Source organism: Arabidopsis thaliana, chromosome 5, assembly GCF_000001735.4.
Source record: "Arabidopsis thaliana chromosome 5, partial sequence".
Classification (NCBI taxonomy): Eukaryota; Viridiplantae; Streptophyta; class Magnoliopsida; order Brassicales; family Brassicaceae; genus Arabidopsis; species Arabidopsis thaliana.
In genome coordinates this window covers 17190418-17216310 of record NC_003076.8, presented here as the reverse complement: position 1 = coordinate 17216310, position 25893 = coordinate 17190418, and the positions used below count along the sequence as shown (strand labels likewise).

At 34.5% G+C, this 25893-nt stretch overlaps 8 protein-coding genes and 2 long non-coding RNA genes across 14 annotated transcripts; 5 read left to right on the top strand and 5 right to left on the bottom strand.

Annotated features, from left to right (window-relative positions):
* Positions 1 to 2090: 2090 nt before the first annotated feature.
* Positions 2091 to 5778, top strand: AT5G42930 (alpha/beta-Hydrolases superfamily protein). Of its 2 annotated transcripts, NM_123658.6 has the most exons (6): positions 2091 to 2462; positions 2887 to 3080; positions 3909 to 3942; positions 4451 to 4586; positions 4710 to 5193; positions 5322 to 5778. In NM_123658.6, the coding sequence occupies exons 1-6, from the start codon at positions 2159 to 2161 to the stop codon at positions 5571 to 5573; spliced, it is 1404 nt and encodes a 467-aa protein (NP_199107.5). In that variant the 5' UTR covers positions 2091 to 2158; the 3' UTR covers positions 5574 to 5778. The 2 variants fall into 2 exon arrangements, with proteins under 2 accessions (NP_199107.5, NP_001331139.1); NM_001344466.1 differs by having other exon boundaries at positions 4710 to 5765.
* An 882-nt stretch (positions 5779 to 6660) lies between these two features.
* Positions 6661 to 10340, top strand: THO5 (THO complex, subunit 5). 2 transcript variants are annotated; one of them, NM_203144.4, is made up of 8 exons: positions 6661 to 7040; positions 7106 to 7396; positions 7476 to 7812; positions 7889 to 8226; positions 8335 to 8582; positions 8836 to 9427; positions 9513 to 9647; positions 9735 to 10340. In NM_203144.4, the coding sequence occupies exons 1-8, from the start codon at positions 6789 to 6791 to the stop codon at positions 9999 to 10001; spliced, it is 2460 nt and encodes an 819-aa protein (NP_974873.1). In that variant the 5' UTR covers positions 6661 to 6788; the 3' UTR covers positions 10002 to 10340. The 2 variants fall into 2 exon arrangements, with proteins under 2 accessions (NP_974873.1, NP_568616.1); NM_123657.3 differs by having other exon boundaries at positions 6742 to 7396; positions 9735 to 10160.
* A 590-nt stretch (positions 10341 to 10930) lies between these two features.
* Positions 10931 to 12569, bottom strand: AT5G42910 (Basic-leucine zipper (bZIP) transcription factor family protein). Its single transcript, NM_123656.2, has 3 exons — positions 11459 to 12569; positions 11264 to 11365; positions 10931 to 11165 (listed from the first exon to the last, which is right to left on the bottom strand). The coding sequence occupies exons 1-3, from the start codon at positions 12401 to 12403 to the stop codon at positions 11100 to 11102; spliced, it is 1113 nt and encodes a 370-aa protein (NP_199105.1). The 5' UTR covers positions 12404 to 12569; the 3' UTR covers positions 10931 to 11099.
* A 1418-nt stretch (positions 12570 to 13987) lies between these two features.
* AT5G42905 (Polynucleotidyl transferase, ribonuclease H-like superfamily protein) lies at positions 13988 to 14897 on the top strand (the record flags this gene model as incomplete). Its single annotated transcript, NM_148077.1, has 2 exons — positions 13988 to 14736; positions 14870 to 14897. The coding sequence occupies 2 exons, from the start codon at positions 13988 to 13990 to the stop codon at positions 14895 to 14897; spliced, it is 777 nt and encodes a 258-aa protein (NP_680382.1).
* A 1503-nt stretch (positions 14898 to 16400) lies between these two features.
* Positions 16401 to 18670, top strand: COR27 (cold regulated protein 27). Of its 3 annotated transcripts, NM_180790.2 has the most exons (6): positions 16518 to 16706; positions 17062 to 17244; positions 17333 to 17618; positions 17702 to 17808; positions 17889 to 18146; positions 18640 to 18670. In NM_180790.2, exons 1-5 carry the CDS (start codon positions 16599 to 16601, stop codon positions 17943 to 17945), a joined length of 741 nt encoding a protein of 246 aa, NP_851121.1. In that variant the 5' UTR covers positions 16518 to 16598; the 3' UTR covers positions 17946 to 18146; positions 18640 to 18670. The 3 variants fall into 3 exon arrangements, with proteins under 3 accessions (NP_568615.3, NP_851121.1, NP_001031998.1); NM_123655.5 differs by lacking the exon at positions 18640 to 18670 and having other exon boundaries at positions 16401 to 16706; positions 17889 to 18392; NM_001036921.2 differs by lacking the exon at positions 18640 to 18670 and having other exon boundaries at positions 17705 to 17808; positions 17889 to 18194.
* Positions 18671 to 19147: 477 nt separating this feature from the next.
* AT5G42895 (ECA1 gametogenesis related family protein) lies at positions 19148 to 19549 on the bottom strand (the record flags this gene model as incomplete). The annotated part of the gene is made up of 1 exon (NM_001085227.2): positions 19148 to 19549. The coding sequence occupies exon 1, from the start codon at positions 19514 to 19516 to the stop codon at positions 19148 to 19150; it is 369 nt and encodes a 122-aa protein (NP_001078696.1). The 5' UTR covers positions 19517 to 19549.
* A 668-nt stretch (positions 19550 to 20217) lies between these two features.
* On the top strand, positions 20218 to 22141 carry SCP2 (sterol carrier protein 2). The gene is made up of 4 exons (NM_123654.4): positions 20218 to 20526; positions 20608 to 20668; positions 20933 to 21035; positions 21772 to 22141. The coding sequence occupies exons 1-4, from the start codon at positions 20401 to 20403 to the stop codon at positions 21851 to 21853; spliced, it is 372 nt and encodes a 123-aa protein (NP_199103.1). The 5' UTR covers positions 20218 to 20400; the 3' UTR covers positions 21854 to 22141.
* Positions 22142 to 22179: 38 nt separating this feature from the next.
* Positions 22180 to 24812, bottom strand: AT5G42880 (WEAK CHLOROPLAST MOVEMENT UNDER BLUE LIGHT-like protein (DUF827)). The gene is made up of 3 exons (NM_123653.3): positions 24707 to 24812; positions 24059 to 24593; positions 22180 to 23980 (listed from the first exon to the last, which is right to left on the bottom strand). Exons 2-3 carry the CDS (start codon positions 24551 to 24553, stop codon positions 22220 to 22222), a joined length of 2256 nt encoding a protein of 751 aa, NP_199102.1. The 5' UTR covers positions 24554 to 24593; positions 24707 to 24812; the 3' UTR covers positions 22180 to 22219.
* On the bottom strand, positions 24794 to 25002 carry AT5G06415. Its single transcript, NR_142915.1, has one exon. It is a non-coding gene; the product is annotated as an other RNA (long non-coding RNA).
* Positions 25003 to 25612: 610 nt separating this feature from the next.
* On the bottom strand, positions 25613 to 25852 carry AT5G06405. Its single transcript, NR_142914.1, has one exon. It is a non-coding gene; the product is annotated as an other RNA (long non-coding RNA).
* Between the last annotated feature and the right edge of the window lie 41 nt (positions 25853 to 25893).

Sequence of the window (25893 nt, the reverse complement as noted above, 5' to 3'; positions counted from 1 at the left end):
CTTACTTTGAAAGCCCATATGTTGTTTTGAGTTACCTAGTTTGCTCTAATTGGTTACAAAAGTTTTAGGATGCAAAAATGTTGCAATTTTGGAGAAACAAAATCAAGTTGGATATGTGCAAATGGTTGTCCCTTAAGAGGCAGAGTAATAAGGTGAACAAGTTGAGTAAAAATTTAGTTGGAAGAATAAAATGAATAGATTGAGAGAAATAAGTTGTGTGTTGTTTAACTTGTTATGCTCGTATGATGGGACTTTAAGAAAAGAGATTTTATGGTAAATAGTAGAACTGTAGAGGAATGCAAAGGATTACACGTACGCTTTGAATGGTAGATATGGGCAAAGCGGACTAAAACAGTAACGGATTATAGTTTATGAATGGTAAACGAAAATCTCTTCAAACAAATGGATTTGTCTGTCCTAACCATCACAACCATTCCGGACTACAATATTTTTCTCAATTTTGTTACTCTAAATTAGAAATGTTTTGCATATATACTAAGGAGAACAAATCAAAAATCAAACTCTATTTGAAAGTCTTCCTAGAAATAGTAGCCCTCCAATATACAACAAGGCTAAGAAGAGCCGAAATTACCAAAGCAATGACCAACATATTGGAATTTGCCAATGCAACAACCAACAAATCCTAGAGGATTTACGGATCTCAATCATGTCCAAAGTCAAATGCAGAAAACTAAAGAAACTGAGGCTAGTCTTCAAATCATTAAGAGAAATGTTGATGACGTCCCATTCTTATCGACGGCACATGTTGACTTAAGTAAACGGTCCTGGAGGATATACGAATCTCAATCTTCTCTAGAGCTGTGACAGTTGCTTATTTCATTTGCGAGTTTTCATTCTGCGACTTATGTCATTAGGCGATTATGCGGTGTTACCAAATTTGAAACGAAATTGCATGTGGATGCATGTATTTATTGATGATTCCATTATGCTAAGTTACTTATCGTTTAGATTTTATATACTAATGTTTGTTGAGTGTTACACAAGAAAAAGTATCATGTTCATGACTCTTCGCGGTTGTACGCACGTCTGAAACTAAAGATGAATAAAGTTTGTAGTAGATTCCGAATGCCTTTTACCGTGAATATCTGGTGAAAGTATGGTATTTTCAACATTTTTCAAGAAATAAGGTGTATTGAAATATTTCGACCCAAGTACTACTACTAGTCATCGAGGCAATATATGTTTTTAGTACCAGATCCTTCGAATCATATAACCCTCGTGATGAGAATAAGTTTGGCTTGTGAATATAGATCAACCTTTATCAATGGCTAAAATTTCAGAATTTGTATTGATTTTGTTTTTCTTTTTTGTTTTACCTCATCCAAAATCATAAACACATACTATAATTCTTCAAGTTGAATTCGATTTCACTCTTTCTCGGAACACTATAATCCTACTCGCAAACCCAAATTTCCTCTTTTGATTTCATTTGTTGTATATATTAAACAGGTGGAGAATTAAGACAAAGTTCATAAACTAATTAAAATGGAGTTTAGTAAATCAGTTTGCGTTTTAGCACGTGGTCAAACTTCTATAATGGTCATAAACGGAGTTTACAAAATTTGGTGCCAAAGTTATGCCGCACAATTAAATATAGCTTACTAAAGTGCAAGTGTTCTACTTTTTTTTTTTTTTTATAAAAGTGTCTTCTAATTATTTAGGTTGAAGTTTTATGTGTTTTACTGTAGTAATAATAAAATTTTGAAAACCTGCTTTAAATTGATGGATTTTACGTGATATATATTCCAAACCAAAAAAGAAAGTATATAGAGTGAAATGTCTCGACTCTATCGAGTTTTAAATTTTTAATTAAAATTAAGACAATATGGGTTCTTAATACCTTGAAGATTTGTCAAACCATATTCGTCTCAACTCTCAAGCCTACCATACAACGCATGTGTGAATAATATTGACTTGTGGATATACACCAACCTTCTTGATACGACCATCGTAATCATAATTTATTTATACAATAAACAAATCAAAAGCATAGACTCGTGGCTTAATATGAAATTAATTATATTACTCTTAACATTATAAGTACACAAAGCTAACGTGACTTACCTTGCAAAACAACTCTTCCACGTTTTGAAGCTTAATTAACGTTGACGATTAAACCACAACCCAAAAAACAAAAATGTCTAGAACCAAAAACTACTTTGTGTTGGATCCGAGAGAAGCCACCGTCTCGGATCTTATACATCTTCTCTTCTCATCGGATCTCGGAGATAGAAAGTTCATCCATTCTTCGGAAGAGAGGATTGAGGATGATCTTTCCAGATTCCGGCGACGGTGGATTATCTTTGTATCCATCGTTATTCAAAAACTCATAATTCTCTTTAAGAAACCTCTCTATTTTGTTGGATTTTCTCTTGCTTGTTGGCTCAACCTTCTTTCTTCCAATGGTGGTTTCTTGATGATACTCCCAAATCTTTTCAAAGGTAAGATTGTCTTTTAAGATATTTTTTTTCTTTTGTATACAAGTTCGAGCTAATGGGTATACGTTCGGTTAATTACACTAAAGGTAAAATTCAACGTCGAAACATTAGAATTTCTTCATTAATTTTGAAATCCCAAATGGGAACAACGAAGATAATATACAAATAATTGATGGTTACTATGAATTATACTAGACAAAACATTAAGGTTGTAAGTTACTCCAAATGGGGTTCTCTGCTTTATCATAATCTTTTAATTAATTGAATTTTGAAACCAAATTTGAGAGATGACCTACAATAAAACTCAATTGGTGACACCAATGCGATTACCTTAATTTTATAACCTTTTTTGTGCGAAATCCGCTGTATGAATATCGTGAGGTAGACCCTAACTTTTAACAAATATATTATTTTGTAACTATTTTAGGAAACATTATTTGGCCGGAAAAAGCATCAGCGACGTTTGCATCACTAAACGGAAACCTAGACCGGCGGGTAGAGTTAAACCCGAAAGTAGAGAGAGGAAGTAAAAGATACAAAGCAATGTTGTCAATTATGGCTTCTAAGCTGTCTTACGAGAATATAAACTTTGTCAGCTCCGTTCTTCACAACCATTGGAAGGTTTTATTCTTTAATCTTTTCCTTGTTGTTTACAACTTTTACATGTTGCTAGAAAACGATAGTAGTTTTGTTTTGCTCATTTAAATTCACGTTCTATCATTAAAATGCATTTTTGGATCAAATTTGTTGAATATGACTGGTAATAAAAATAGATTAAGAAACTGAATTTCTTCGACATTTTATTATAACTTCACCAATCATATATATAAAACACAGTACTCTATATCCGCTGGAAGAAAAAAAAGAGAAATTTTCCTTTCCCGTAACATATTGAAGAAAATAACTTCTGTTAAATTGAATTTCTAGTTTTTCTCCATACTTTTACTATGCTATACACACTAGTCACAGTCAATATAATTTCGTTTGCCTAGTAAATGAAAAATGATTCTTTTTTGTTTGAAAAATTATTTTACTTTTTGTTGTCAATAATATACAATACACGGATTTGAATTTGGAATTTAAGAAATTAATAATATGTACTAGCAAAACTTACATATCATCTTCTATATATAATGTCTATAGATGATAACAATCAATTTTGGGATTAAAAAATAATAATTCTAGAGTCTTTTTCTTTTCTAAATAACATTTTTTTTATTGTTATTTTGTTTTCCTTTGTAAAGTAAAAAAAGAGAAGATTTTCCTCGCTTAAAGTTAGTTACATATAAAGACACGACAACTAATGCATATATAATCTCATTTAGCTGCCATCGTCCAATTATTTAACTTATCTAATAGCATGATCATGCATGATTTCCATTGATTATTAAATCATGAAATAATTGTGTTGGACTTATAATCTCTATGTTTTTATTAAATGTGGCACAGATGGACTTATTAGGTTTCTACAGCTGTTGGAATGGTGAGACTAATTCCCTTTTTTTTTTATATTATTGATGAATAATTAACTTAATGGGTCCGAAGAAGGCAAATACCACGTGAAAACACTGTCTGAAATGTGCAATATATTATTTTTCTTAACTAAAAAGAATTTGATTCCAATAATAATACTCAAATCAATGATAGACCAAAAAACTTTATATTTAGTTCAATTTATATATTGTCTTTCCTAAAAATCAATTTATAAAAAGATTAAATTCTCTTACCTTTTTGCCTCTAAATTAAACATAAAATTACGACTAGAAATTTTATGTTTGTATCTTTTAAATAGTTGTCTATGTGTGCTAAAATATTTAAAATTTTTAGAGACAATAACCTCAAATTCTCTAGAATTTAAATTTTCCTAAAATACTTCATATACAGTTTTTTTTTTCATTTTTTTCATATACAGTTTTAAGATCAAATTCATTTTTCTATTTATATTATATAAACAAAAAAAATTAATTTATTTTTTCTTCCTTGGTTTTTAGGTTACCAGAAACAAAGATCAACGGAGGTGATTGTTATAAAGGACACAAGTACAGATCCAAACCTCATCATCGTTAGTTTCAGAGGCACTGATCCTTTCGATGCCGATGATTGGTGTACAGACCTGGATCTCTCTTGGTAATTTTAGTTTCTTTTGTTATAATTTATTTCCACACACAAACAGTCTAGGTTTTTGTTTTTATACTCTTTAAGTTCATCCTTTAGCCCCCCTAATAAAACTAGTATTGATTTCCAAAATAGGTACGAGGTTAAGAATGTGGGAAAGATTCATGGCGGGTTCATGAAAGCTTTGGGCCTTCAAAAAGAAGGATGGCCTAAAGAAGTAAACCTTGACGAAACCCAAAACGCAACAACTCTATATGCATACTACACTGTTAGGCGTCACTTAAAAGAAATCCTCGACCAAAACCCGACATCTAAATTTATATTGACCGGACATAGCCTAGGTGGGGCTTTAGCGATCCTATTCACGGCTGTTTTGGTGATGCATGATGAGGAGCAAATGCTAGAGAGACTAGAAGGAGTTTACACATTTGGACAGCCACGCGTAGGCGACGAGGAGTTTGGAAATTTCATGAAAGATTCACTAAAGAAGTTTGACGTGAAGTATGAAAGATATGTTTATTGCAACGACATGGTTCCTAGGTTGCCTTTCGACGACAAAACACTCATGTTTAAACACTTTGGGGCATGCCTTTACTATGACAGTTTCTATAAAGGAAAGGTTGGTTGCATATATATGACAATCTTGTTTCTTTGCTTTAATCACTCATCCGTCTAATGTCGCTTACGCACTTACCCTACTGATGATATCTATCTACATTGTTGTTGTTTAATTTGTATTATGTTCAGGTAGAGGAAGAGGAACCAAACAAAAACTACTTTAATCTCGTATGGGTTTTACCAAAGATAATGAATGCACTGTGGGAGTTGATACGTAGTTTCGTCATGCCTTATTGGAAAGGTGGAGAGTTCAGAGAAGGATGGTTCTTAAGGTGTTTTAGGGTTGTTGCATTGTTGATTCCTGGATTACCTGCTCACTTCCCTAATGAGTACATCAATGTTACTCTTTTAGGTGACTTACCTGACTCGCATCTTGATTAAATTTTGACGAAGTCATAAATTCTTTTGAAAAGTTGATGTGTTTAGCTTTTCTAGGGTCTCGTTTCGGTGATGTAGGTGTTATTTTCTTATTTTGGCCTTAGATCATCCTTTCTTTCTCGCAATGATTCTACGTCTCACTTTATCTTTATCTGCATCAAGAAAAGAAATGCATAAATATTTCAATAAATACTTAGTGAAACGATTCTCTTACCTGCGAGTTATACACACAAGCAAACCAATATAACAATCAACAAATAAATCATGAAATAAATCAAACCAATGAACAATCATCCATTGACACAACCATCTCGGGGGATTGAATAATGGTACCAAAAATACTGCCTATACATACAACAAATAAATCACACAATCTCAATTGCTTAGATAATCTCATGGTCACATACCCACCTCGAAACAAGAATGATTTTGAAACCAAAAACAACAATCCCACAACGAGCAGTAACTTCCTACTCACCAACAATATCTCAACTCACCATACATCCAACTACAACAGCAAACCAACCTTTAACCTAAATTGGAAAAAATCTGAAAATAACCCAAACAATTGGTCTCAAATATTGAGTCACGAATCGCAATCTAACCGTCCAATTCAAATCTCCACCGTTGAAACTCAACCCTCAAGATGTCCTGAAGCTAACCTCAAAGTTTAGTGATGATCTGACCGCAGGTGCACTCGAGATAATTTGTTTAATACACTCTGGTCTAAATCACGTCTGAAACAGAGGACTTTACGAAAACACAGATAACTTTTAGAATATTAACTCAAATCCAAATCCGCAAAGTGGTAAATCTAGTTATAAGGCTTAGCTACAACTCAATAAAATTTCCGTACCATAGAAGGCTATTTGATTGATCAAACCTCTGTTCTACCACGACATATCTGATATGTCTCTCTCTTCCTTCACCAAAATTATCAAGTAGTTTCCTTTTTGGTGTTTTTTACATAATATTTTTGATATCAAACCAAATTTTTTCTTGTCTTTATACAGAATTTTCTGAAAAAAAATGTTACATAATCTCTTTTACGCAATTATCATCCCATCATGGAGTAGATATAATATTTGTAACAAAATATAGTTTACATAAAAATCATAAATAGTTTGACAAAAAAACAAAGAACAAAAAAAAAGAAGAAGAGAAAAATCATAAATCCTGTCAGAAGTACCGGAGCGAGCCTGACTGGAGAAATCGAGAATGGAGGACGGCGAAATAGAGGAAGGAATGGTAACTGCCGACGAATTCCCGACGCCGGAAGTAACTACCATAGAGACTATACAACCTCCCCGAGAGCCAGGAAAATCTCCACTCGAGCTACTTCGAGAGAGCAAAACCTCCGTAGAAGAAATCGTCGCGAAGATGCTCTCCATGAAAAAACAAGGAAACCACAAATCTGAGATTCGAGAACTCCTCACTCAAATGTTCCTCAACTTCGTCAATCTTCGTCAGGTACTTACCAATCTTCTCCCTCCACCTCTTTCGCTATACGATACTTATTAGGGTTTTTTTCGCAGGCGAATCGGGCGATTTTGACTGAGGAAGATAAAGTGAAAGCGGAGACGGAAAGAGCAAAGGCACCTGTTGATTTCACGACATTGCAATTGCATAATCTTATGTATGAGAAGAGCCATTACGTTAAAGCTATCAAGGCTTGTAGAGATTTCAAATCTAAGTATCCTGATATTGACCTTGTTCCTGAACAAGACTTCTTTCGTCATGCTCCTGAAGCTATCAAAGATCAATCGCTTTCAAGTGATAGTTCTCATGTTTTGATGCCTAAGAGACTCAATTTTGAGCTTCATCAGGTTGGTTAATCATCACCATCTCTGAAATTCATTCAACGTGATATAATGTTTCATTACCTTTTTATGTTTTTTGATTCAGAGGAAAGAATTGTGTAAGCATCGAGCGAGATTGGAGCAACAGAAGAAGAGTTTATTAGAAACCATTGCGGAGCGTAAGAAGTTTTTGTCGAGTCTTCCTCTACACCTTAAGTCTCTGAAGAAAGCATCGCTTCCAGTACAGAACCACTTGGGTATACAGCACACAAAGAAACTGAAGCAGCATAATTTAGCTGAGCTGCTTCCTCCTCCGCTTTATGTTCTATACTCACAGCTCTTGGCACAAAAGGAAGCTTTTGAGGAGAGTATTGAATTGGAGGTAGTTGGGAGTCTTAAGGATGCTCAAGCTTATGCTAGACAACAATCCAGAAAGGACTCAGGTAAGTTGTTTTGAAAATTTACTGTGTTTTCTAATACTAAAACGAAAAGAATGCTAATTTGGTATTGGTTTTTCAGGTATGTCGAGTAATACAGAGAGTTCTAGGTTGGAGGATGATGGACCTGATGACGATGATGATGGACAAAGGAGAAGAAAACGACCCAAGAAACTTACTAGCAAAGAAGGTTCTGACAAGGCAGGATTATATCAAGTCCACCCTCTCAAAATTGTCCTTCACATATATGATGATGAGATACCAGATACAAAATCCTTGAAACTTGTCATTCTCAAGTTTGAGTACTTGCTGAAGTTGAATGTTGTATGTGTTGGCGCTGAAGGCTCTCAGGATGGACCAGAAAAAAACATATTTTGTAACTTGTTTCCAGATGACGCTGGACTTGAGCCTCCTCATCAGGTAACTTTTTGTTTCTGTGTTTCAGTTTTCTTCTACATGTGACTTTTGATGGCTTTACTTTTAAAAATGCATACTCAATTCTCTTTATATGGCCGGTTTTCCATGCAGTCAACCAAGCTCATCCTTGGTGATGGTCAGACGTTTGATGAGAACAGAACTTCAAGGCCTTATAAATGGGTACAACATTTGGCGGGAATTGATATTTCACCGGTTTTATTAGGCCAAGAAGCTCATAACACTGACCCAGCTAAAAGTGATACGTTTGTGCCTGATCTTTCATTGTATCGCCAGCAGCATAGAGTGCAAACAGTTCTGCGAAGAATACGCTTGCGGAAAAAAGCGCATCTGGCTCTTGCGTGAGTTCACCACTCTGTATGTTTTCCGTCTTAATTAAAGAACACGATGCAAAGAATTCCAGAAAATTAGTAGACCACCATGATAATCAGCATATGGTTTGTACATTTAATAGTTTGGGTTTGTCAATAACTTGGCGGTCAATTTAATCCCTCTGTAGCATTGTCAACTTCGTGATAAGAGCTTCTATAGGTAATTATTTCTGTTGATATGTTTATTTTTGCTGAATACTTTGGAAACTTCTACTGGCTACAGGGAACAGCTTGATTTGCTTATGAAACATGAGTTACCAGTGGTGAACTGCGAAGATGCTCCTTGGGCACTGCATAAGGTTCTCTGTGCTTTGGATTCCTGGTTACATATACAATCTTCAGCTAGTAAGTCATGCTCTCTGACTCTGAACAGTGTGGAACAAGTTCCAGAACCTATGGAAATCGATGTAGATGGAAGATCTATTTCTGGAAAAGAAGATTTTGAAAGTATACGGGAAGATGGAGAACTTCCCTCTTTGGTCACGGCGGCTGCTTCGTTAACCAGTTCCAATCATACCCCATCGAAAGTATCTAATCAAGCACGGTCAAGGCAGTTGGCCTTGATGACAAAGAATCTAGATTCTCCGATTAGCAAAGGAAAGTCCCCAAGTTTCAAGAAATACGAAGATGATTTGGATCTTGTTCTGGACGATGATAGTGAAATAGATGAGCCAACCGGAAGAACTGAGGCGCATGTGGAAGAGTTATGCCCTGAGAAAGCTGATAATTCATGGGTGGATTATGGTTCGAGAGAGTTTGCGCTTGTGTTCTCCAGGAAAACAGATGGCGGAAAGTTGTGGAAGTTAGAAGCAATGGTAACTTCTAAAACACTATCTTCTAATACGGTATCTTCCCTATATCTTTTTCTTTCTTAAGTGTTAAATCGAGTTGTATTGGCAGGTACAAATTAGCATGGAGTATCCTCTTCGACCTCCTTTGTTTTCTCTGTCTCTCCACGCATCTTCTTCATCAGGAAATGAAAATGGGACAAATGAAAGTGACCATTACAATGAACTTCGAGCAATGGAAGCAGAAGTAAGTGTCAAACCCAGTAACATATACTAATCTTTACTCGATGACACCAAAGATAACGCCTTTGTAACCTTTTCGTGGCGGTATCAGGTGAACCTTCATATGTTGAAGATTATTCCTTCAGATCAAGAAAACTATCTCCTATCTCATCAAATCAGATGCTTAGCAATGTTGTTCGACTATTACGTGGATGACCCATCTCCAGATTCCAAAAGAGGAACAGCCACAACTGTGGTTGATGTCGGTTTGTGCAAGCCTGTTGACGGTAAGCTTCTTGTGAGATCATTCAGAGGCAGAGATCACCGGAAAATGATCTCATGGAAGGGCAGAGGATGTGCATCGGGTTATCCATGCTAGAGATTACATCGCCACTCACTTCTCTATATTATCTTTCTCTGGTGGTACAAGCAAAAGTTTTTGCATGTAACATTTTTTTATCGTATAAACCGTTATTGAAACAGCCTACTTGTTGGGTGAGGACCTGGTCTGTTTTAAACCTGGCAATGTTTCAAGTCCAATCCGTTTTAGCCTGCTCTGTTTTGGTCTCGATTTAAGCATTAAAGCCTAGCGGGTAGCTTGGAAACTAGAAAAGTGAAAAAGGGCTCGTCACAGGTTTTGGAGAAAAAAAAAGGAATCAACTCGTAGACAACCGTTATTACAGGTTGCTACTGCAATCATTGACAAATGTTGTTCCTGCAATTGGAGGTAGTGAAGAAAACAAAACCAAATCAAATTGGATATTAGTTTATAACTTTCAAGTGATTATATAGTTTGATTTACTTTAACTTTTAGTTTTTTTGTCATCTTATTTAAGTACAATTACCAAGGAAATATGCAAGTTTGAATTACAAGAGCGGGCGGAAAATAAATACATCCCAAAAACTTAATCCAAAAGAAGGAAGCGAATCCCTAAATTACAGGAAAACTGTCAAACGTAAATTTTTACATATCAAAAAGACAAAGCAAAATCAAAGGCATGAACGAAGACCTAAGAGGAACCACGATTTGCTAAATTCACTCCCATGTCCCAGGAAGAACAAAGCCAACCACAAAAGACAGTGAAATTTTTCGTGTTTTGTTGCAAATGAATCAACACTGAATTTTTTTGATTTATTATAGGAGTTATTTTTGTATATTGCAAATGAATCAATAGTGAAAAAATTTAGCAGCAATTATTGAGCCTATAATATAATTTTATAGTTTTATGGTTGAGATTAGTATGACATTGTTTTCTAAAGCCAAAATAATAATATTTAATAGTAGTATTTTCTGGCTCCAATAAAAATAAGTTTTGGATTTTCCCCTAGACCATGAGAATTCGATCTTTAGGACATTATCAAATGGGTTTAAGAATAAGATGTCTAATAAATAGCTTATTTGGTCAAAAATATACGAAAACAAAACATGATGAACAAAATAAACTCATCATCATCCTCCAACTCGGGTTTCATTGATTCACTTGATGTCCGATTTCGTTCTCCTCAGCTTTCTCTCCGGTCGTTCATGAAGGCTAATCATTCCCTTCACGTATTATTTAGATATACAAAAAGTTAGAACAAGGTTCTCAAGTTTTTAATTGATGTACGGTTGAGGAAATAAGATTGGAATAAATAGATTACTGGTTCCATTTGTCTTTTCCGCAACTCTACATGTTGTTTTAGTAGCTCTTCATAATCTTTCTTTAAGTTTTCAAGTTCAACTTCAACCTCCATAGTTTGAGCCTAGAGAGCAAAAATGAGCAGTTTGGTACTTATAAAACACAATCAATCAAGATGGATAGATAATATATATATATATATATAACATTTTCTTACTTGCTTTCGAGCCCGTGATCTCGCTGCGGATTCTCGGTTCTTAATCTTTCTCCTAAGCTTTTTGTCAACGAATTGTTTTTCCGCGGTAATTTCACTATTAATCTTCCCACCTCTTGTACTAGTACTACCATTACTAATGTATGGAGATGGTGAGAGTAATGAAGACTCACCGTTAATCTTTTGTTTCCCATTTAATGTTGGAAATGGGGTAACCGGTGAACATGTTATGGCTTCACTTGGAATTGTCGCAACACTTGGGACCAAGCTTCTCTTCGTATCTTGGAGACTTTGGTTACCAGATCCCAAGGAACCATTTGAGAATCGGATTTGTTTTCCATAAGAATAACCATTTGGCATAGACATGATAGATTGTTGTGGTTGATATGTTGACATAGATCCATTCACATTTTGATGCAAATAAGAATCATGACTCCTTGGAACCATATTGTTCATAAAATCAGAAACCATGGCTTTTGGCTGAATCTGAACACCCAAACTAGTGTGTGGATTACCGGAAATCGATGACGATGAGTCATGAATGGAGCCACCATTGGTATTACCTCCTCTTGCTCCAGCACGGATGAAAAACTCTTCAAGAGTGATTTCCCCTAAGGTTTGTTGTCCCTGAAGATGAGTAATGTTTGTTACTCCTCCATTGTTATTGGTGTGTTTTTCCTCTGTGATAGATTTCCAAACTTCACCAACATTTTGTTTGCTAAGTGTTGGAGGCAGAGTAGTTGAGCCTTGCCTCTGCGACCCCTCTTGTGTTTCTTCAGCACTTGATATATGCTTAACCAACTCATCCATGTTCATTGATCCACAATCTAACCCTAAGCTGGTCTGAAACTGATCTACTGTCCATGAGTATATTGATCCTTGTCGGCTTAAAGAAGTACTAACTGGCAAATCATTCACCAAGTTTTTAAGTCTCCAGTAACTATCCATTTCACCTGACACAAATCCGAGTGATTAGTGGCCTTAGAAAACAGTTGTTGAAATGTAAGAGCTTTTGAGGTTAAAAATCATGCAAAACAGAGGAAAGGAGAAATTTTAAAACAGAGGGAGAGAGAAATGATCAAGAAAAATATTCATTTTGTTTCTCATAAGTTTTTTTTTTTTTTGGATTAAAAGTTTCTCATAAGTTTCAGTGAACCAAAAGAGTAATTGAATATATAAGAAAACTAATGTATGGCAATTAACCCAAAATAAAATAAAATAATAAATCTAAGCTGAGTTAAGCACATTATCCAAATGAAGTAAGAAAAATCTAGAATAAAAGGGATCTAATAAAACAACAATTTGTATAAATAAAAAACACTATATAAGGAGCAAATAATTTATTTTACCTTTCTCACTTAGTGTATCTATCTAGTAATTGAAAGTTAACTTTTTAAATATAAGAAAGATCTAGATGAGTTGATAATTTTAAATATATTTTTTTACATTTTTGTATAGATATTTTTCATAAGTATTTATTTATATTTAAATTAATTTAATTAAATAATAAAATTTTAAAATGATTAGATTATTAATAAAAATTACACAATGCTGTTGTAAACAACATGCATTATTGCATTATGTAGATTTGAACGTCGGTAACTATCCAAAGATAATATTTATAAAATTAGTAAATTGATATGATGTATTTCATGGTAATTAATCTACTGAATCAAAATCGCACCACACAAATGAATTCATGGAAAACTATCCTTTTGACTTGATAATAGGTTAGCGGGTGGTTCTCTTTTTAGAAATTTAGACCATGAATGGCTTTAATTTGTAACTTTAACTGATGTTTGGCTTTTGGTTTACATATTTTCTTGTTTTTTTTTTTGGAGTTTTTGTTAATGATACAATAACTAAGGAAAAGAAGATAAAAAGGGTGGACTATAGGTTTTTTATAGGTGGTGTTGCACGATAAAATATTTTAAATTTTTATAAAATTTACTAAAGAATTTGAACTCAAAATGATGTATATTATAAAATACTATGAAAAAATATAAAAACATAAGATTAAAATTATCTGCTAAAGGTGAAATCAAAGTTTATGACACAGAGACATGACTCTAATAGATTGAGACAACCTTGAAAATATGTTTTTAACCATAACTAATATAAGATACATTTACGAAGAATATGGTAAATGGACGTAACCCTCAAAAGCATTTAACGAGACTATATTAGCAGTAGAACAACATCATAGTGAAAGATGTGATCCTAATTGAAAACATATCGAATGAAGAGTTATAATGATTAAGAAAACGTTTGACAAAAAGTCAAAAAGAAAAGAAAAGAAGAGTTACAATGATTTTACGCAAATTTTCAGTTTTTTTTTTACAATGGTAAATAAAAAATTTATTCAACAACAAATTATGATAAAGAGACACAAGACTAAGAAGCATTTATTGAGATTGAGTTAAATCCATGGACATGTTTAACAAATAATCAAAAGTAATAGTTATATTTAGGAAAAATATATATAAATATAAGTATAAACAGAAAGTATATATAACCAAACTGGACATAGTTATGACAGATGAGGAACGGCATCGAAGACATCTTAGCGCCTCGAATGTGTCTCAGGTTTATATAGGTGGAGTTGAATCTGTGCTTCACGTGTTTAGAGACTGTCCAGCTCAATTGGGGATTTGGGTCAGATTTGTGCCGCGAAGGAGGCAGCAGGGGTTCTTTTCGAAATCTCTGTTTGAATGGCTCTATGATAACTTGTGTGATAGGAGTAGCTGTGAGGATATACCGTGGTCCACCATTTTTGCGGTGATAATATGGTGGGGGTGGAAGTGGAGATGCAGTAATATATTTGGGGAGAACACGAAATGCAGGGACCGTGTGAAATTTGTTAAAGAGTGGGTTGTGGAAGTGTATAGAGCACATTTGGGTAACGCTTTGGTTGGAAGTACGCAACCTAGAGTTGAACGGCTGATTGGTTGGGTGCTTCCATGTGTGGGTTGGGTGAAAGTAAACACAGATGGGGCGTCTCGTGGAAATCCGGGGCTGGCTTCTGCAGGCGGAGTACTACGGGATTGTGAAGGAGCTTGGTGTGGTGGCTTTTCTCTAAATATAGGCCGATGCTCAGCTCAACATGCAGAGCTATGGGGAGTGTATTACGGATTGTATTTCGCATGGGAGAAGAAGGTGCCTCGAGTGGAGTTGGAGGTGGATTCAGAGGCGATAGTGGGTTTCCTCAAAACAGGGATTAGTGACTCTCATCCGCTGTCATTCCTGGTGCGGTTGTGCCACAACTTTCTACAGAAAGACTGGTTGGTCCGAATTGTTTACGTGTATAGAGAAGCTAATTGTCTTGCGGACGGATTAGCAAACTATACAATTTTGTTATCTTTAGGCTTTCATTCTTTTGATTTTGTTCCCGATGCGATGTCATCTTTGTTGAAGGAGGATACTCTTGGGTCTACTCAACTAAGGCGAGTTCGTTTGTAACTTTTCTTTAGTTTCTTAATAAATCACGGGAGGCAATTGTCTCCCGGTCACTTACCAAAAAAAGACTGGACATAATTTTATAAAAAAAATATCGAACAAAAAATTAATAATAAATATATACAATTTTTAAAATATTATAAAATAAAAATTTATTTAAGAAGAGTTAAGATAAAGATACGCATTCTTAAAATACTTAATTGTAATTTGTACACAACCATCTATAACGAAGAGTTGTGATAGGAAAATTAGAGCAAAAGTAAAACTTAAGGAGAAAAACAAAACCTTAACTGAAAATGTATAGATAAAAATTTATAAAAAAGAAATACAATTTTCTAAAATTTAAATTATTTCATATAATTAAAAGTCTTAAATAAATATTTTGCAAAGAGTTACAACAATCAATAAGCACTACGATAGAAGACATATTTACAATTTATTAATTTGTATATTCACATAATTACTCACCCTTCTCTTACAAGGTAGAGTAAATTATTTTTATTCAAACTCATCATTGGTGTAACCTTTCTTGAAAAGATGTATATCTATCTTAAACTAAAATTGAAGGAGTTTTCCTGTTTCTTAAGATTACTGAGTATTTAAGTATTTTTTATTATTTGGATAAGTTAAAATGGTTAAATGGGTAATTTATAATTCATAGAATCTTACATGGTAGAGTATATTGATCCAAACTGATCATTTGTATAACCTTTCTTGAAAATCATAGATCTATCTTAAAACTAAACTGTAAGCTTTTTTTTTACTTTTCAATTCCCTAAGATTATGTCTCCACTTTAATATTTTACCATTTCTCTTAAACAGAAAAATTGAATATACCTATTTATAAGTATTCAAAATTTATTTTTAGGTAGAATTTAGCGCAAAAGTTTATTAAACTTTACGTTTACAATCTCATTATTTAATATTCACGTGAATGAATATTTTGACATGGTAAATATAATATAACACTATAAATAATATATTTACATATGATGAAAAGAAGAATAATTTGATAAATTAGAAATTCACATAATACATGAAATAATCACATATTAATTCCACCCTAACTAGCTAAATGATAAAAATAAAATCATATAAATCAGTTCATAAAACAAAAAATGTCTCGGGAAAAAAAAAACACTCTTCCAAAAGAGACATGTAATAGTCAATTTATTTCTATTTTCATAATCATCGTTAATCCTCATTGCATGTGGTACAATTATTCTAATAAGAAAAGTGAATCGTCCCAATAAATAATCCTAAAATGCCGTCTTAAAAAAGGCAATCTATAAAATTATTTATAAATATCTAAGAATGAGTTGTCTACTTTCCATTGATTAAAAAGAGAAAATATCATAAACAAAAAAAAAAAGTCAGAGAAGTTAAACCAAAAGCAACAAAAAAGAAAAAAAGAAAGAATAATCAAGAGAGAGGAGAAGAGGACGGTGGAAGATATTTTGCAGTTGAAGAAAATATCTTTGATATTTTTTGTGTTTGAAATATCTAAAACCAAAAAGTTTCATCTCTTCATTCCGCCAAATTGACTGGTGATGACGTGGCAACTTTACCCACGTGTAAAAGCGTCTACAACTGTATCGTTTCTTTTGATATTTTGTTTCTCTCTTTCTCTCTGATATTTTTCATTTTCTTCTTCTTCTCTCTCTCTCTCCACAAAGATAAGCCAACAATGGTTGGTGATTACAGAGGACGCTTTAGTAGCCGTCGTTTCTCCGATGACTCTGACGATTCTTCCGACGATGCTTCTTCCGTGGAGGGAGAGACCACTTCTTCCATGGTATTTATACATATTCCATGTTTTCTTTCTTTTTCATTGATATTTTTGCATGTCTGTTTTTCCTCGCCGGAATCGGAATCTCCGTCGTGTTCGCTGCTCAGATCTGAATTTTTACGGCGATTTAACGTTTTTGATGGAATTAGTGCGTTTATTGTTGATTATTGTGAAGTAAACGAAAGAGTTTATTTACACTAATGAACATAAATTGTTCGATATTTGTCTTGTTGATGAATTTGGTTGCTTCTTTGCGATTGAAGAGATAATTAGATGTTTATAGATTTGATATCTACATAAGGATTCTGAGCTGTGTAATGACAACTTTGTAACAAAATCATTTTTGTGAACTTTGGTGTAGTACTCTGCGGGGAAAGAGTATATGGAAACAGAATGGACTAATGAGAAGCATAGTTTATATCTTAAATCTATGGAAGCTTCATTCGTAGATCAGTTATATAACTCGCTCGGAGCTCTCGGGAAGAACGAGAATGTATCCGAATCAACGAGGTTCGGTAGCGGTAGAAAACCGTCTCAAGAACAGGTATGACACTTTTTTTTTAATAGATGATGATGATGTTATAGTGTTAAGAAGATTTTGGGATCATTGAAATGTATGTTTATGGTATCAGTTCAAGGTTCTTCATGATGGTTTCTGGCAGAAGATTAATGTGAAACAACCTGAACATCGGATTAACGGAAGGCACGGTGGTAATTCTCATGAGTTTCTTAGGAGTCCATGGATTAAGCATTATAAACCTTTAGTAAAGACACAAATCCCGGTAACGGATGAGCCCGAAAATCAAGTTGTTAGCAGCTCTAATGGGAAGAAGGGAATATGCAGCTCTGGCTCAGCCTCTAGTCTCAAGCAGCTAAGCTCTCATTCGCGTGACCACGACCAAATCAGCGTTGGAGAAGGTATTAGTTTATCAAAAATGTGTTTCTTTCCTCTGTTTAGATATGTTGTTTCTATTCTAAATTTGTCTTGTGATGTTTTAAAGCAGAGGTATCGGATCAGAACTTTGTTAACGAAGGAATAAAAGGCGAAAACGGAAGCTCGAAGAAGATGAAGACGGTGATGATGAGTGAATCGTCGAGTACCGATCAGGTAACTTCTTCCTCCACTATTAGTTTGATCATATTAGTGAATGTGGTGAGTTATTGATCCAAAATGTTTCCTTGGCATAGGTTGTTCCACTCAATAAACTCTTGCAACATGACGTAAATTTGAAGTCTGTTTCTTGAGAGGTCAGATGGTGAAGCTTTATATGAGGAGAGAATTTTGTAATGTATATATATTTGCATAACTTATAAGTCAAATTTACTATCCTTAGTTACAAGTTTCTTCATCATATATCCCTAACTATAAATATATTTATATGCTCATGTGAGTGGATTCATTTGTACTGTAAAACCCTTAGAAAGACGTCAAATTAGTATTTGATGGTTTAGTGTTGTCTTGTTACCACTATAGTATAAAATTTCAAGTTCCTTAATTTTCTTTTATGTTGCCCATACAATAAAAATGGTGGTCGAATAAAGGTAAAAGATAATAAAAAATAATTGAGCCGGTTATTATACAAACGGTGTTGTTTGGATAAAGCTAATTGGCTAAGGGTTGTGTATGTGTTGGAATCAAACCTTGATTAATTTCGAAGAAGAATCTAGGAATGAGAAAAGAAAGTGAAGAGGATCAAAAAAAAAAAAAAAAAAAAAAAGAGAAGAAGAGAAGAAGAAGGTGTCTCAGAAGAGTCGATCGCGAGAGTGAGGGAGAAGAGTGCTTTGGGCCATTAAGTTGAATCAGCCCACTATGTTAGTGGGTTGACTTTGATGATAAAGTTATATTTTTTTCTTATTATTATACAAAGTTGGGTTTGTTATATTTAACACCAAAAATAGAAAACATTTTTTAACCATATCGGAAAAATAAAATATATAGGTTGTTTATATATTCAAATTTTTATTTTAATATAGTAAACTATTAAAGTAATTTTACCAAAAAAGTTAATATATTCAAAACATAAGTAAAAATTTGGTTTCGAATGTATAAAATTGAAATTTGATTTTTTAAAATATATAGATTATTATTTAGAATCTAAGTATCAGAAAAAGAAAATTTATTTATTTTTCACACCTCCTATTTATCGGACATTAACTAGTCAATTTAATAATCGTTCATAGATTTTGTGTTACGACATATTTAAAAGATTTATGAAAACAATTTTAAGTTCTGAACATTGCAAGGCTAAATTAAGTATGGACTCAATGTTTCAAATTGTTATTCATCAGATTTAAAGAATGAGTAAATTTTGAATACAAATATGACTCTTTTATTAATGTATCATCATGTTTTTTTTTTTTTTTGAGTATAACATGTAAAGTAAGCTAAAAGTTTAAAAAATAAATTAAAAAGAAAAAAACAAATATTTTTAAAATATATTAAAGCTCTATTTTGGTGTCGGAGGAGTTGCACCAGCAATTCTTGAACATTGTTCCTTTAGCATTGGAGGAAAAAGCGGAATGAATGGAATTTTGGGCATACAATTGGCTTCAGCATCCAAAAATGCTTTGCAACAAGCCGGACCTAAATTACCGAATTTTCCAATGAAAATAGATTGAGAAATTTCTGTAATGCATCTGGGAATATCCATCACGGATGACAAACATTTTGTTATGTCAAGTAATCCTGGCATACCAGGAATCGGTTGGAACGGAAATGGAAAAGGAAACGGACCAGGAATCTGTGGCAATTGAGCATTTACAGAAACAATGATGCATAAAACCGCAAGAAGTGAAAGCACATTTTTGATAGACATAACGAGAAATTGAATAAAAAACCTTAGTATAACCAAATATATGCTTAATGCATGTTCTGTTTGTTTTTATTGATAAACAACAATTAAATCTTTGCTTATTTATAAGAAATGAAATGTGAAATTGTGATCTGAATTATCTTAGTTTAACGTCTCAGAAATGTTTTAATTAGGTCTTTAATTAGTCGTTTTATAAATTCAAATAGAGCTGAAACTCCATAAAACTACAACATTTAGGAAATAAAAGTATAATCGGTTTCACATAATAAATCAATGAACGCAAACACCTTTTCCACTAAAAATACAACATTACAAGGCAAAAGGCCCATACGGCCAAAAGCCCAAAAGCATGAAATCAAACACAAACCTGCGAGAACGAACAAACAGAACAACAATCCTCCTGAAACTAATCTTTTCTTCTTCGTTTTTTTTTACTAGTCCTTTTAAGTACTGTCCCAAAGCTTTCTAATTGATGTCAAAGCAAATCACACCAAATAACTAGATAAGTAACATTTGCTTTTTAAATACAATACATACATAGTTATTCAATCTTCATTGAAAAAGTTGGTTTTATAATTAGGGGAACTAACAAATATTAGGACAAAATCGCAATTTGCAGAAGATGAAAAAAAAAATTACTGTTGTTTGGTTTCTGGTCAACATAATTAGTCTGCTAAATCTCCCCAAAATAGAAACAGATAGAAAAACAGTAATCATGAGGTAAGAATAAGCAAATAGGGAAGCGTGCCAGTCTCTAACAAAAATCTCAATCTTTCCATACTTATCGATCACGTCACCTCCTTTGTCTCTATTACCTAACTCCATCCTTAAAAATCCAATCTTTCACCTTTCTTCTCCGAGATTTCACTACACTGCGCAATAAAAAAATGGCGAATACCCAACTCAAATCCGATGCAATCATGGACATGATGAAGGAACATCTTTCCACCGACGCCGGGAAAGAGGTCACAGAGAAGATCGGTCTTGTTTATCAGATCAACATTGCTCCAAAGGTTGGTCCTTTCTTTATAGAATCATTTCTTTTATTACTCTGTTTTGTTTTATGTTTGATTGTGATAGATTTGGAATTTCAGAAATTAGGGTTTGAAGAGGTTACTTACATCGTTGATCTGAAGAAAGGCGAAGTCACCAAAGGTTAGCTTTTTTTGTTTTGATTATGGTAAAATCTGAAAGTTTTGATTTTGGGATTATTGCAATTGGGAATCTGGAAATTTGATTGGAGACAAAAGTGAAGAGTAATTGGGAATTTAGAAAAGAGAGAATCCTGAAATTTGATTTTGCATCAAAGGTTAGGTTTTTCTTGTTGGTTATGGCAATTGGGAATTGAAATGAAGAGAATCTGAAATTTTGCTTTTAGTTATTGACTTTCCGTTGATTATTTTGATCTTTGGAAATTAGGGAAATATGAAGGAGGGAAAGTGGATGCTACGTTCTCCTTCAAGGATGATGATTTTGTCAAAGTTGCCACTGGAAAGATGAATCCTCAGATGGCTTTCATTAGGTTTGTTTCATACATTTACTTTGCATAATTGCATTACACTAGTATGTTTCAGCAGTTTTGTCCTGTGTCTAAACCACTACATCCACCATTCCCGACAACAAACATAATCTTTCTCCAAAGTTCTATCTTGTGTCTGAACCACATCTACCGCTTATAAGCTTTTGTGTGACTTGGATTTGGTCCAAGAAGTTGATCTCTGAATCCTGAAATATGTCACTTACTCTGCATTACAGAACTATGTGTAGCAGTTTTATCTTATGTCTGAACCAACAAGATCTAGAACTATGTTTAGCAGTTTTATCCTGTGTCAGAACCACTACATCCATCATTCCCGACAACAAACTCAATCTTTCTCCAAAGTTTTATCTTATGTGTGAACCACAATTTACCATTATAAGCTTTTGTGTGACTTGGATTTGGTCCAAGATGTTAATCTCTGAATCCTGAAATATGTCACTTCCTTTGCATTACAGAAATATGTTTAGCAGTTTTATCTTATGTCTGAACCAACAAAATCTAAAACTATGTTTAGCAGTTTTTTCTTATGTCTGAACCAACAAAATCAGTGATTTGGATTTGGTCTTAACGACAATCTTTAGAAGTTGATCTCTGAATCCTTTCATATGTCATTTACTCAGCATTACAAGTATATTTAGCTGTTTTATCTTGAGTCTTAACGACAATCTTTAGAAGTTGATCTTTGAATCCTGTTGTTTGTTGTTGAATGTTGATGCAGGGGTGCGATGAAGATCAAGGGTAGTCTCAGTGCTGCGCAGAAATTCACCCCTGACATCTTCCCTAAACCTTCAAAGTTGTGAACACCAAAAAGAGTGGTATGCAGCAAACCCTAAACTCAAGCTCAATTTATGTCTTCAAAGGGGTTGGCTTTTTAGTACAACTAGTCAGAAATAAAGTTCTCTTCAAAGTATCTTTGTATTCTCTTTTATCTTTGGAACAAAAATATTGGTATTGGGTTTTAATAATATGAATCTTCTCTTTGAACATCTTACTGTTGGCAAGTGTGTATCAATTCATTACCTTTATTTCCTATGAGTGAAATTAACATAATCATACATTGTAAAATAATTGTCCAAACTTAAGGAGTCTGCATTGTTTGTTGGTGTAAGAAAAGAAAAAACAAACCAAATGTTTTGAAGAAAAAAGAAAAAGGTATGAAACATTATTCACTTGTGACTGTGAGACTTCTTTCTTGACAAGAACATGAAAACTTTTGGAAACAAAGAAAGCTTCTTCTTCTTCTTCTTTGTTTCAGGAGTCAGATTATTATTATTAGTAGTAGTACTTCCTCCAGTGTTGTTGCTGCTGCTTCCTTGTTCACCAAATGCAAACGATTTCGACTGCCCGAATCCATTCTCCTTGTTTCTCCCCTCGGTGCTTGACCTCGTCGGACTTTTCTCAGGCTCTCTGCCTTCGTCTGTTCTCCTCTTCCCATTTTCCGACCTCCATTTTCTCAGCTCTTGCTCCATTCCCAACTTCCCATCTCTAGCCTTTTCGGCTTTTCCATTAGCCTCTTTAAGCTCTGCTTTTCTTACACTCATTTCTCTATTCACTTCCTCTAGTTTCTCCAAGATTCTTGACTCTTCCTCTTTCGCCACCTCTATTTGAGAGACAATCTCTGATAGTCTTGTGTTTGCCTCCTCCTCAGACTCGAGTGCCTGCTTGCTTAGCTCGTAGTATTCCTCTACAGAGATTATAATGCTTCTTGGTGAATTATTAATCTCCTCGAATCTCTGAGAAGATTCAGTCTCTTGCAGAGCTTTTATAGCAGCCAAGGCTAACTTCTCTGACGCCCGAGCAGCCTCCATTTCCTTTTTCGCCTCTACTAACCGACTCTCTATCGTAGACATTCCTCTTTTCGCTTGCTCAGACAATTCCTTCGCCATTCTAAGCTCGTCTCTAGAAGCTGTAGCCAATGCCTTTGCATCCTCTGCCTCTTTCGTCGCCTGCTCCAACTTCTTGGCTGTTTCAACCAACTCCTCTCCTGCGTCTTTATCGTTTGTCCGGGCCAAACCCGTACTTTCTTTTTGCTTAGTTTCTTCTAGATCCTGTCTCTCTCTTCCAAGCTCAGACTGTAATGAACCAGCTATTATCTTCAATTTTTTCACCTCTGAAGCTGCTTTCTCTATGTTGGCTTTTACTTCTTCGAGTTCTCTCCTCGCAGACTCAACCGCAGCATGAATGTCATTCTTTTCCAACAACAGATTACCGCTTGATATATCCGTGAAAGCCGCTAATTCGGTCTTCAAATCATGCTGAAGAGCAGAAGCAGTCTCTAGCTTAGCTTTCACATCATCAGCCGCACGAACCTCTTGGTTAAGCCTCTCAATATCATTTTCGACCATCTTCAATTCCTTTTCCCAATTATAAACATCTTGGTCCCTAGCCATTGCTACACTGAATCTCTTCTCTTCCGCTTCGAGATGAGCCGTGTGCACAGATTCCAACAACTCCTTGGTGGCAATCAGCTCTATACTCAAACCATCCATCGTTCTCTCAATCTCTTTAGCTTCCAAAACAGCAATATCAGCTCTCTCTGCAGCTAATTCTTTTTCCCTCAACATATCTTTATATTCATTACTAACCATTTCAATCTCTTCTCTAACAGACCGTAACTCAGAAGTAGCCGAGACTTGCCTCGCTTTAGCTACCTCGAGCTGTGTTTTAACAGCAACACTTGCCTCATTAGCTACACCTTTCTCCATCTCCTCAACACGCATCTGCGCCAGCTCTGAATCCTGTTTCGCTTGTTGCTCTTCCTTTTCCGCTTTCTCCAATTCTAGTTTCAGCTCCTCGATGAGTCCCTTTGTGTTCTCTAACTCCTCCAACGCATCGTATTTCGCTTCTTCAGCTAACTCAGCTTCTCTCTTGTACTCAGGCATTGCTTCTTGTATCTTCTCAAGCTCTTCATCTACCATCTTCCGTCTCTGAAACACACATTTTCGTCAAAACCAAGATCTCAAATAAACACAAATCATGTGAAGAAACAAAAGCTTAACTACAACCTCTATAGTCTGAATCTTATGAGCTTTCCAATCTGTGATCCCACCAAACTTAGAAACTGCTTCTCTAACCGATTCGAAAGGTGAAGCTGTATCGATAACACCAATCGGAGACCCGAAACAAGGCGATTCGACAGATCTCGGAGAACCAAAACGAGGTGATTCGACAGATCTCGGATACACAAATGCTCGAGGAGAAGCAGGAACTCTAAGACGAGGAGAAGCAGGCAAAATCCTAGCATCTTCGATAACATCGGTTCTTGAATCTTCAGAAAACGAATCTTGATGACTTATCATCACCCTTGGTGCAACATAAACCTTAGGAGGTTCGTTGATAGGACTTGTCTCACAATCTTGAAATGGATTATGTAAATCTTCATCGTCGAATGTCAAGAAGTCGATGTCATTGAAAGACGTTGGACCTTCTTCATCACCAGCTTCACCAATGGCGTTGAGAAATAAATTAAGGTCGTCTGAATCTTTATCATCGCCCAACATTGTGATGATTATGAACTCAGAAACTGGTCATGTGTTGTTCCTGTTTACATGGTCAAAATTCAAATTCATCGCATTTCTTGTTTCAAAAGGATGATTAATGAAACCAAGAATTGGATTAGTCAATGTGAGAATGAGTTTTTTCGGACAACATACCTTAAATCTGACAAAGGAGATACAAATTGATGTCTGATTATGAGGTTGTAGGAGATAGCTACATCATTAGAATGGAAATATTTTGAAGGAAACAAACAAGAGAAACAATCAGCTTGCGATGTGACCCGTCGAGCATTGGAAAATAGAAAGATTAACGAACGGCCAATAATAATGAGCGTGAAACGTACGCGCCTATATCTCTCCTTCTCCTTCATTTTTTTTTGGGTTCATTCTTTGAAAAGTCGGGGTTTGACATATTTAATTCTTTACAAACATGTATTTATGGGGTAAAATGGCATGTTTATAGGTATTACATGTCGAGGTAGACACAGTCGAGTGGCAAAGTTCATTGCAATCAGAGTTATGAGAAAAAGTTGTGGATGTTTGAGACTAGGCCTAAGTTTTATATCTATTATCTGCGGATATCAATATTCGGGTTTTGATCTGAAAAAATAGATATCTAGCCAATCGTTTACAGACAATAATAGAACACACTGTATAGAGTACTTCCCCTCTTTTCTCGAAATTTCAAAGGCCCGTTACTCGACAACTTAAATCTGACAATAGTCCTCGTTTACCCTACATGTATTATTTAGCTCTGTCTGCTTAGATTACGCTTTTATTTGTCTATTTTTTTGGCTAAAGACTTCGGTCAATCCTTACTCGACAGTTCCGTCCTTTCTTAGATGAGCTAAGACCGAAATTAGTTCTCTTGAATTTCACCGGAAAGACGGAATCTTTCCAGCTCACTCTCTCAAAATTGAGGTCAAAGTTTTACAAATGAAATAAATAAAAGTCTATATATTGAAAATTAACCTTCACGTTCACAAAAAAAAAAAAAAAAAAAAAAAAAAAAAAAATTAACTTCCACTTCTTTCTTTAACGCTTTTGAGAGAAAAATAAGTTTAGAAAGGTTCGCTTCAAAGCTCCCATTTGAGTAAGGGTAATGATAAGTCATCCTCTCTAATGGAGTAATGGGTCACAAACATCCGTTATAAACAACTTTGATTTACGAACAAATTGAAGAGTTATTTTATACTTTTTGAATTTTAAGGGTTTGGAGAGGAAAAGCATTGAACTTGTTGTGCAAGTAGAAAAAGAAAAACACTAGGCAAATTGTTGGGATTGAAATACTCACTTTCCTATAACTAGTAGTAATTAAGACCATACTTCATGTCTTTATTTTG

Bases quoted from the DNA above. Each gene is read 5' to 3' on its own strand.
- AT5G42910 (NM_123656.2), bottom strand. From the start codon at position 12,403: ATGGATAGTTACTGGAGACTTAAAAACTTGGTGAATGATTTGCCAGTT. The intron at 11,366-11,458 runs GTAAGAAAATGT...TTTGCTCTCTAG, and splicing joins GATCACGGGCTCGAAAGCAA to GCTCAAACTATGGAGGTTGA. The intron at 11,166-11,263 runs GTAATCTATTTA...TAATACGTGAAG, and splicing joins GGAAAAGACAAATGGAACCA to GGAATGATTAGCCTTCATGA.
- COR27 (NM_180790.2), top strand. From the start codon at position 16,599: ATGGTTGGTGATTACAGAGGACGCTTTAGTAGCCGTCGTTTCTCCGAT. The intron at 17,245-17,332 runs GTATGACACTTT...TTATGGTATCAG, and splicing joins GAAAACCGTCTCAAGAACAG to TTCAAGGTTCTTCATGATGG. The intron at 17,809-17,888 runs GTAACTTCTTCC...TCCTTGGCATAG, and splicing joins AATCGTCGAGTACCGATCAG to GTTGTTCCACTCAATAAACT.
- AT5G42930 (NM_123658.6), top strand. From the start codon at position 2,159: ATGTCTAGAACCAAAAACTACTTTGTGTTGGATCCGAGAGAAGCCACC. The intron at 3,081-3,908 runs GTTTTATTCTTT...AATGTGGCACAG, and splicing joins TTCTTCACAACCATTGGAAG to ATGGACTTATTAGGTTTCTA. The intron at 5,194-5,321 runs GTTGGTTGCATA...TATTATGTTCAG, and splicing joins ACAGTTTCTATAAAGGAAAG to GTAGAGGAAGAGGAACCAAA.
- THO5 (NM_203144.4), top strand. From the start codon at position 6,789: ATGGAGGACGGCGAAATAGAGGAAGGAATGGTAACTGCCGACGAATTC. The intron at 7,397-7,475 runs GTTGGTTAATCA...TTTTTGATTCAG, and splicing joins TCAATTTTGAGCTTCATCAG to AGGAAAGAATTGTGTAAGCA. The intron at 7,813-7,888 runs GTAAGTTGTTTT...TTGGTTTTTCAG, and splicing joins ACAATCCAGAAAGGACTCAG to GTATGTCGAGTAATACAGAG.
- AT5G42880 (NM_123653.3), bottom strand. From the start codon at position 24,553: ATGTTGGGCGATGATAAAGATTCAGACGACCTTAATTTATTTCTCAAC. The intron at 23,981-24,058 runs GTTGTAGTTAAG...TGTGTGTTTCAG, and splicing joins ATAAGATTCAGACTATAGAG to AGACGGAAGATGGTAGATGA.
- SCP2 (NM_123654.4), top strand. From the start codon at position 20,401: ATGGCGAATACCCAACTCAAATCCGATGCAATCATGGACATGATGAAG. The intron at 20,527-20,607 runs GTTGGTCCTTTC...TTGGAATTTCAG, and splicing joins AGATCAACATTGCTCCAAAG to AAATTAGGGTTTGAAGAGGT. The intron at 21,036-21,771 runs GTTTGTTTCATA...ATGTTGATGCAG, and splicing joins CCTCAGATGGCTTTCATTAG to GGGTGCGATGAAGATCAAGG.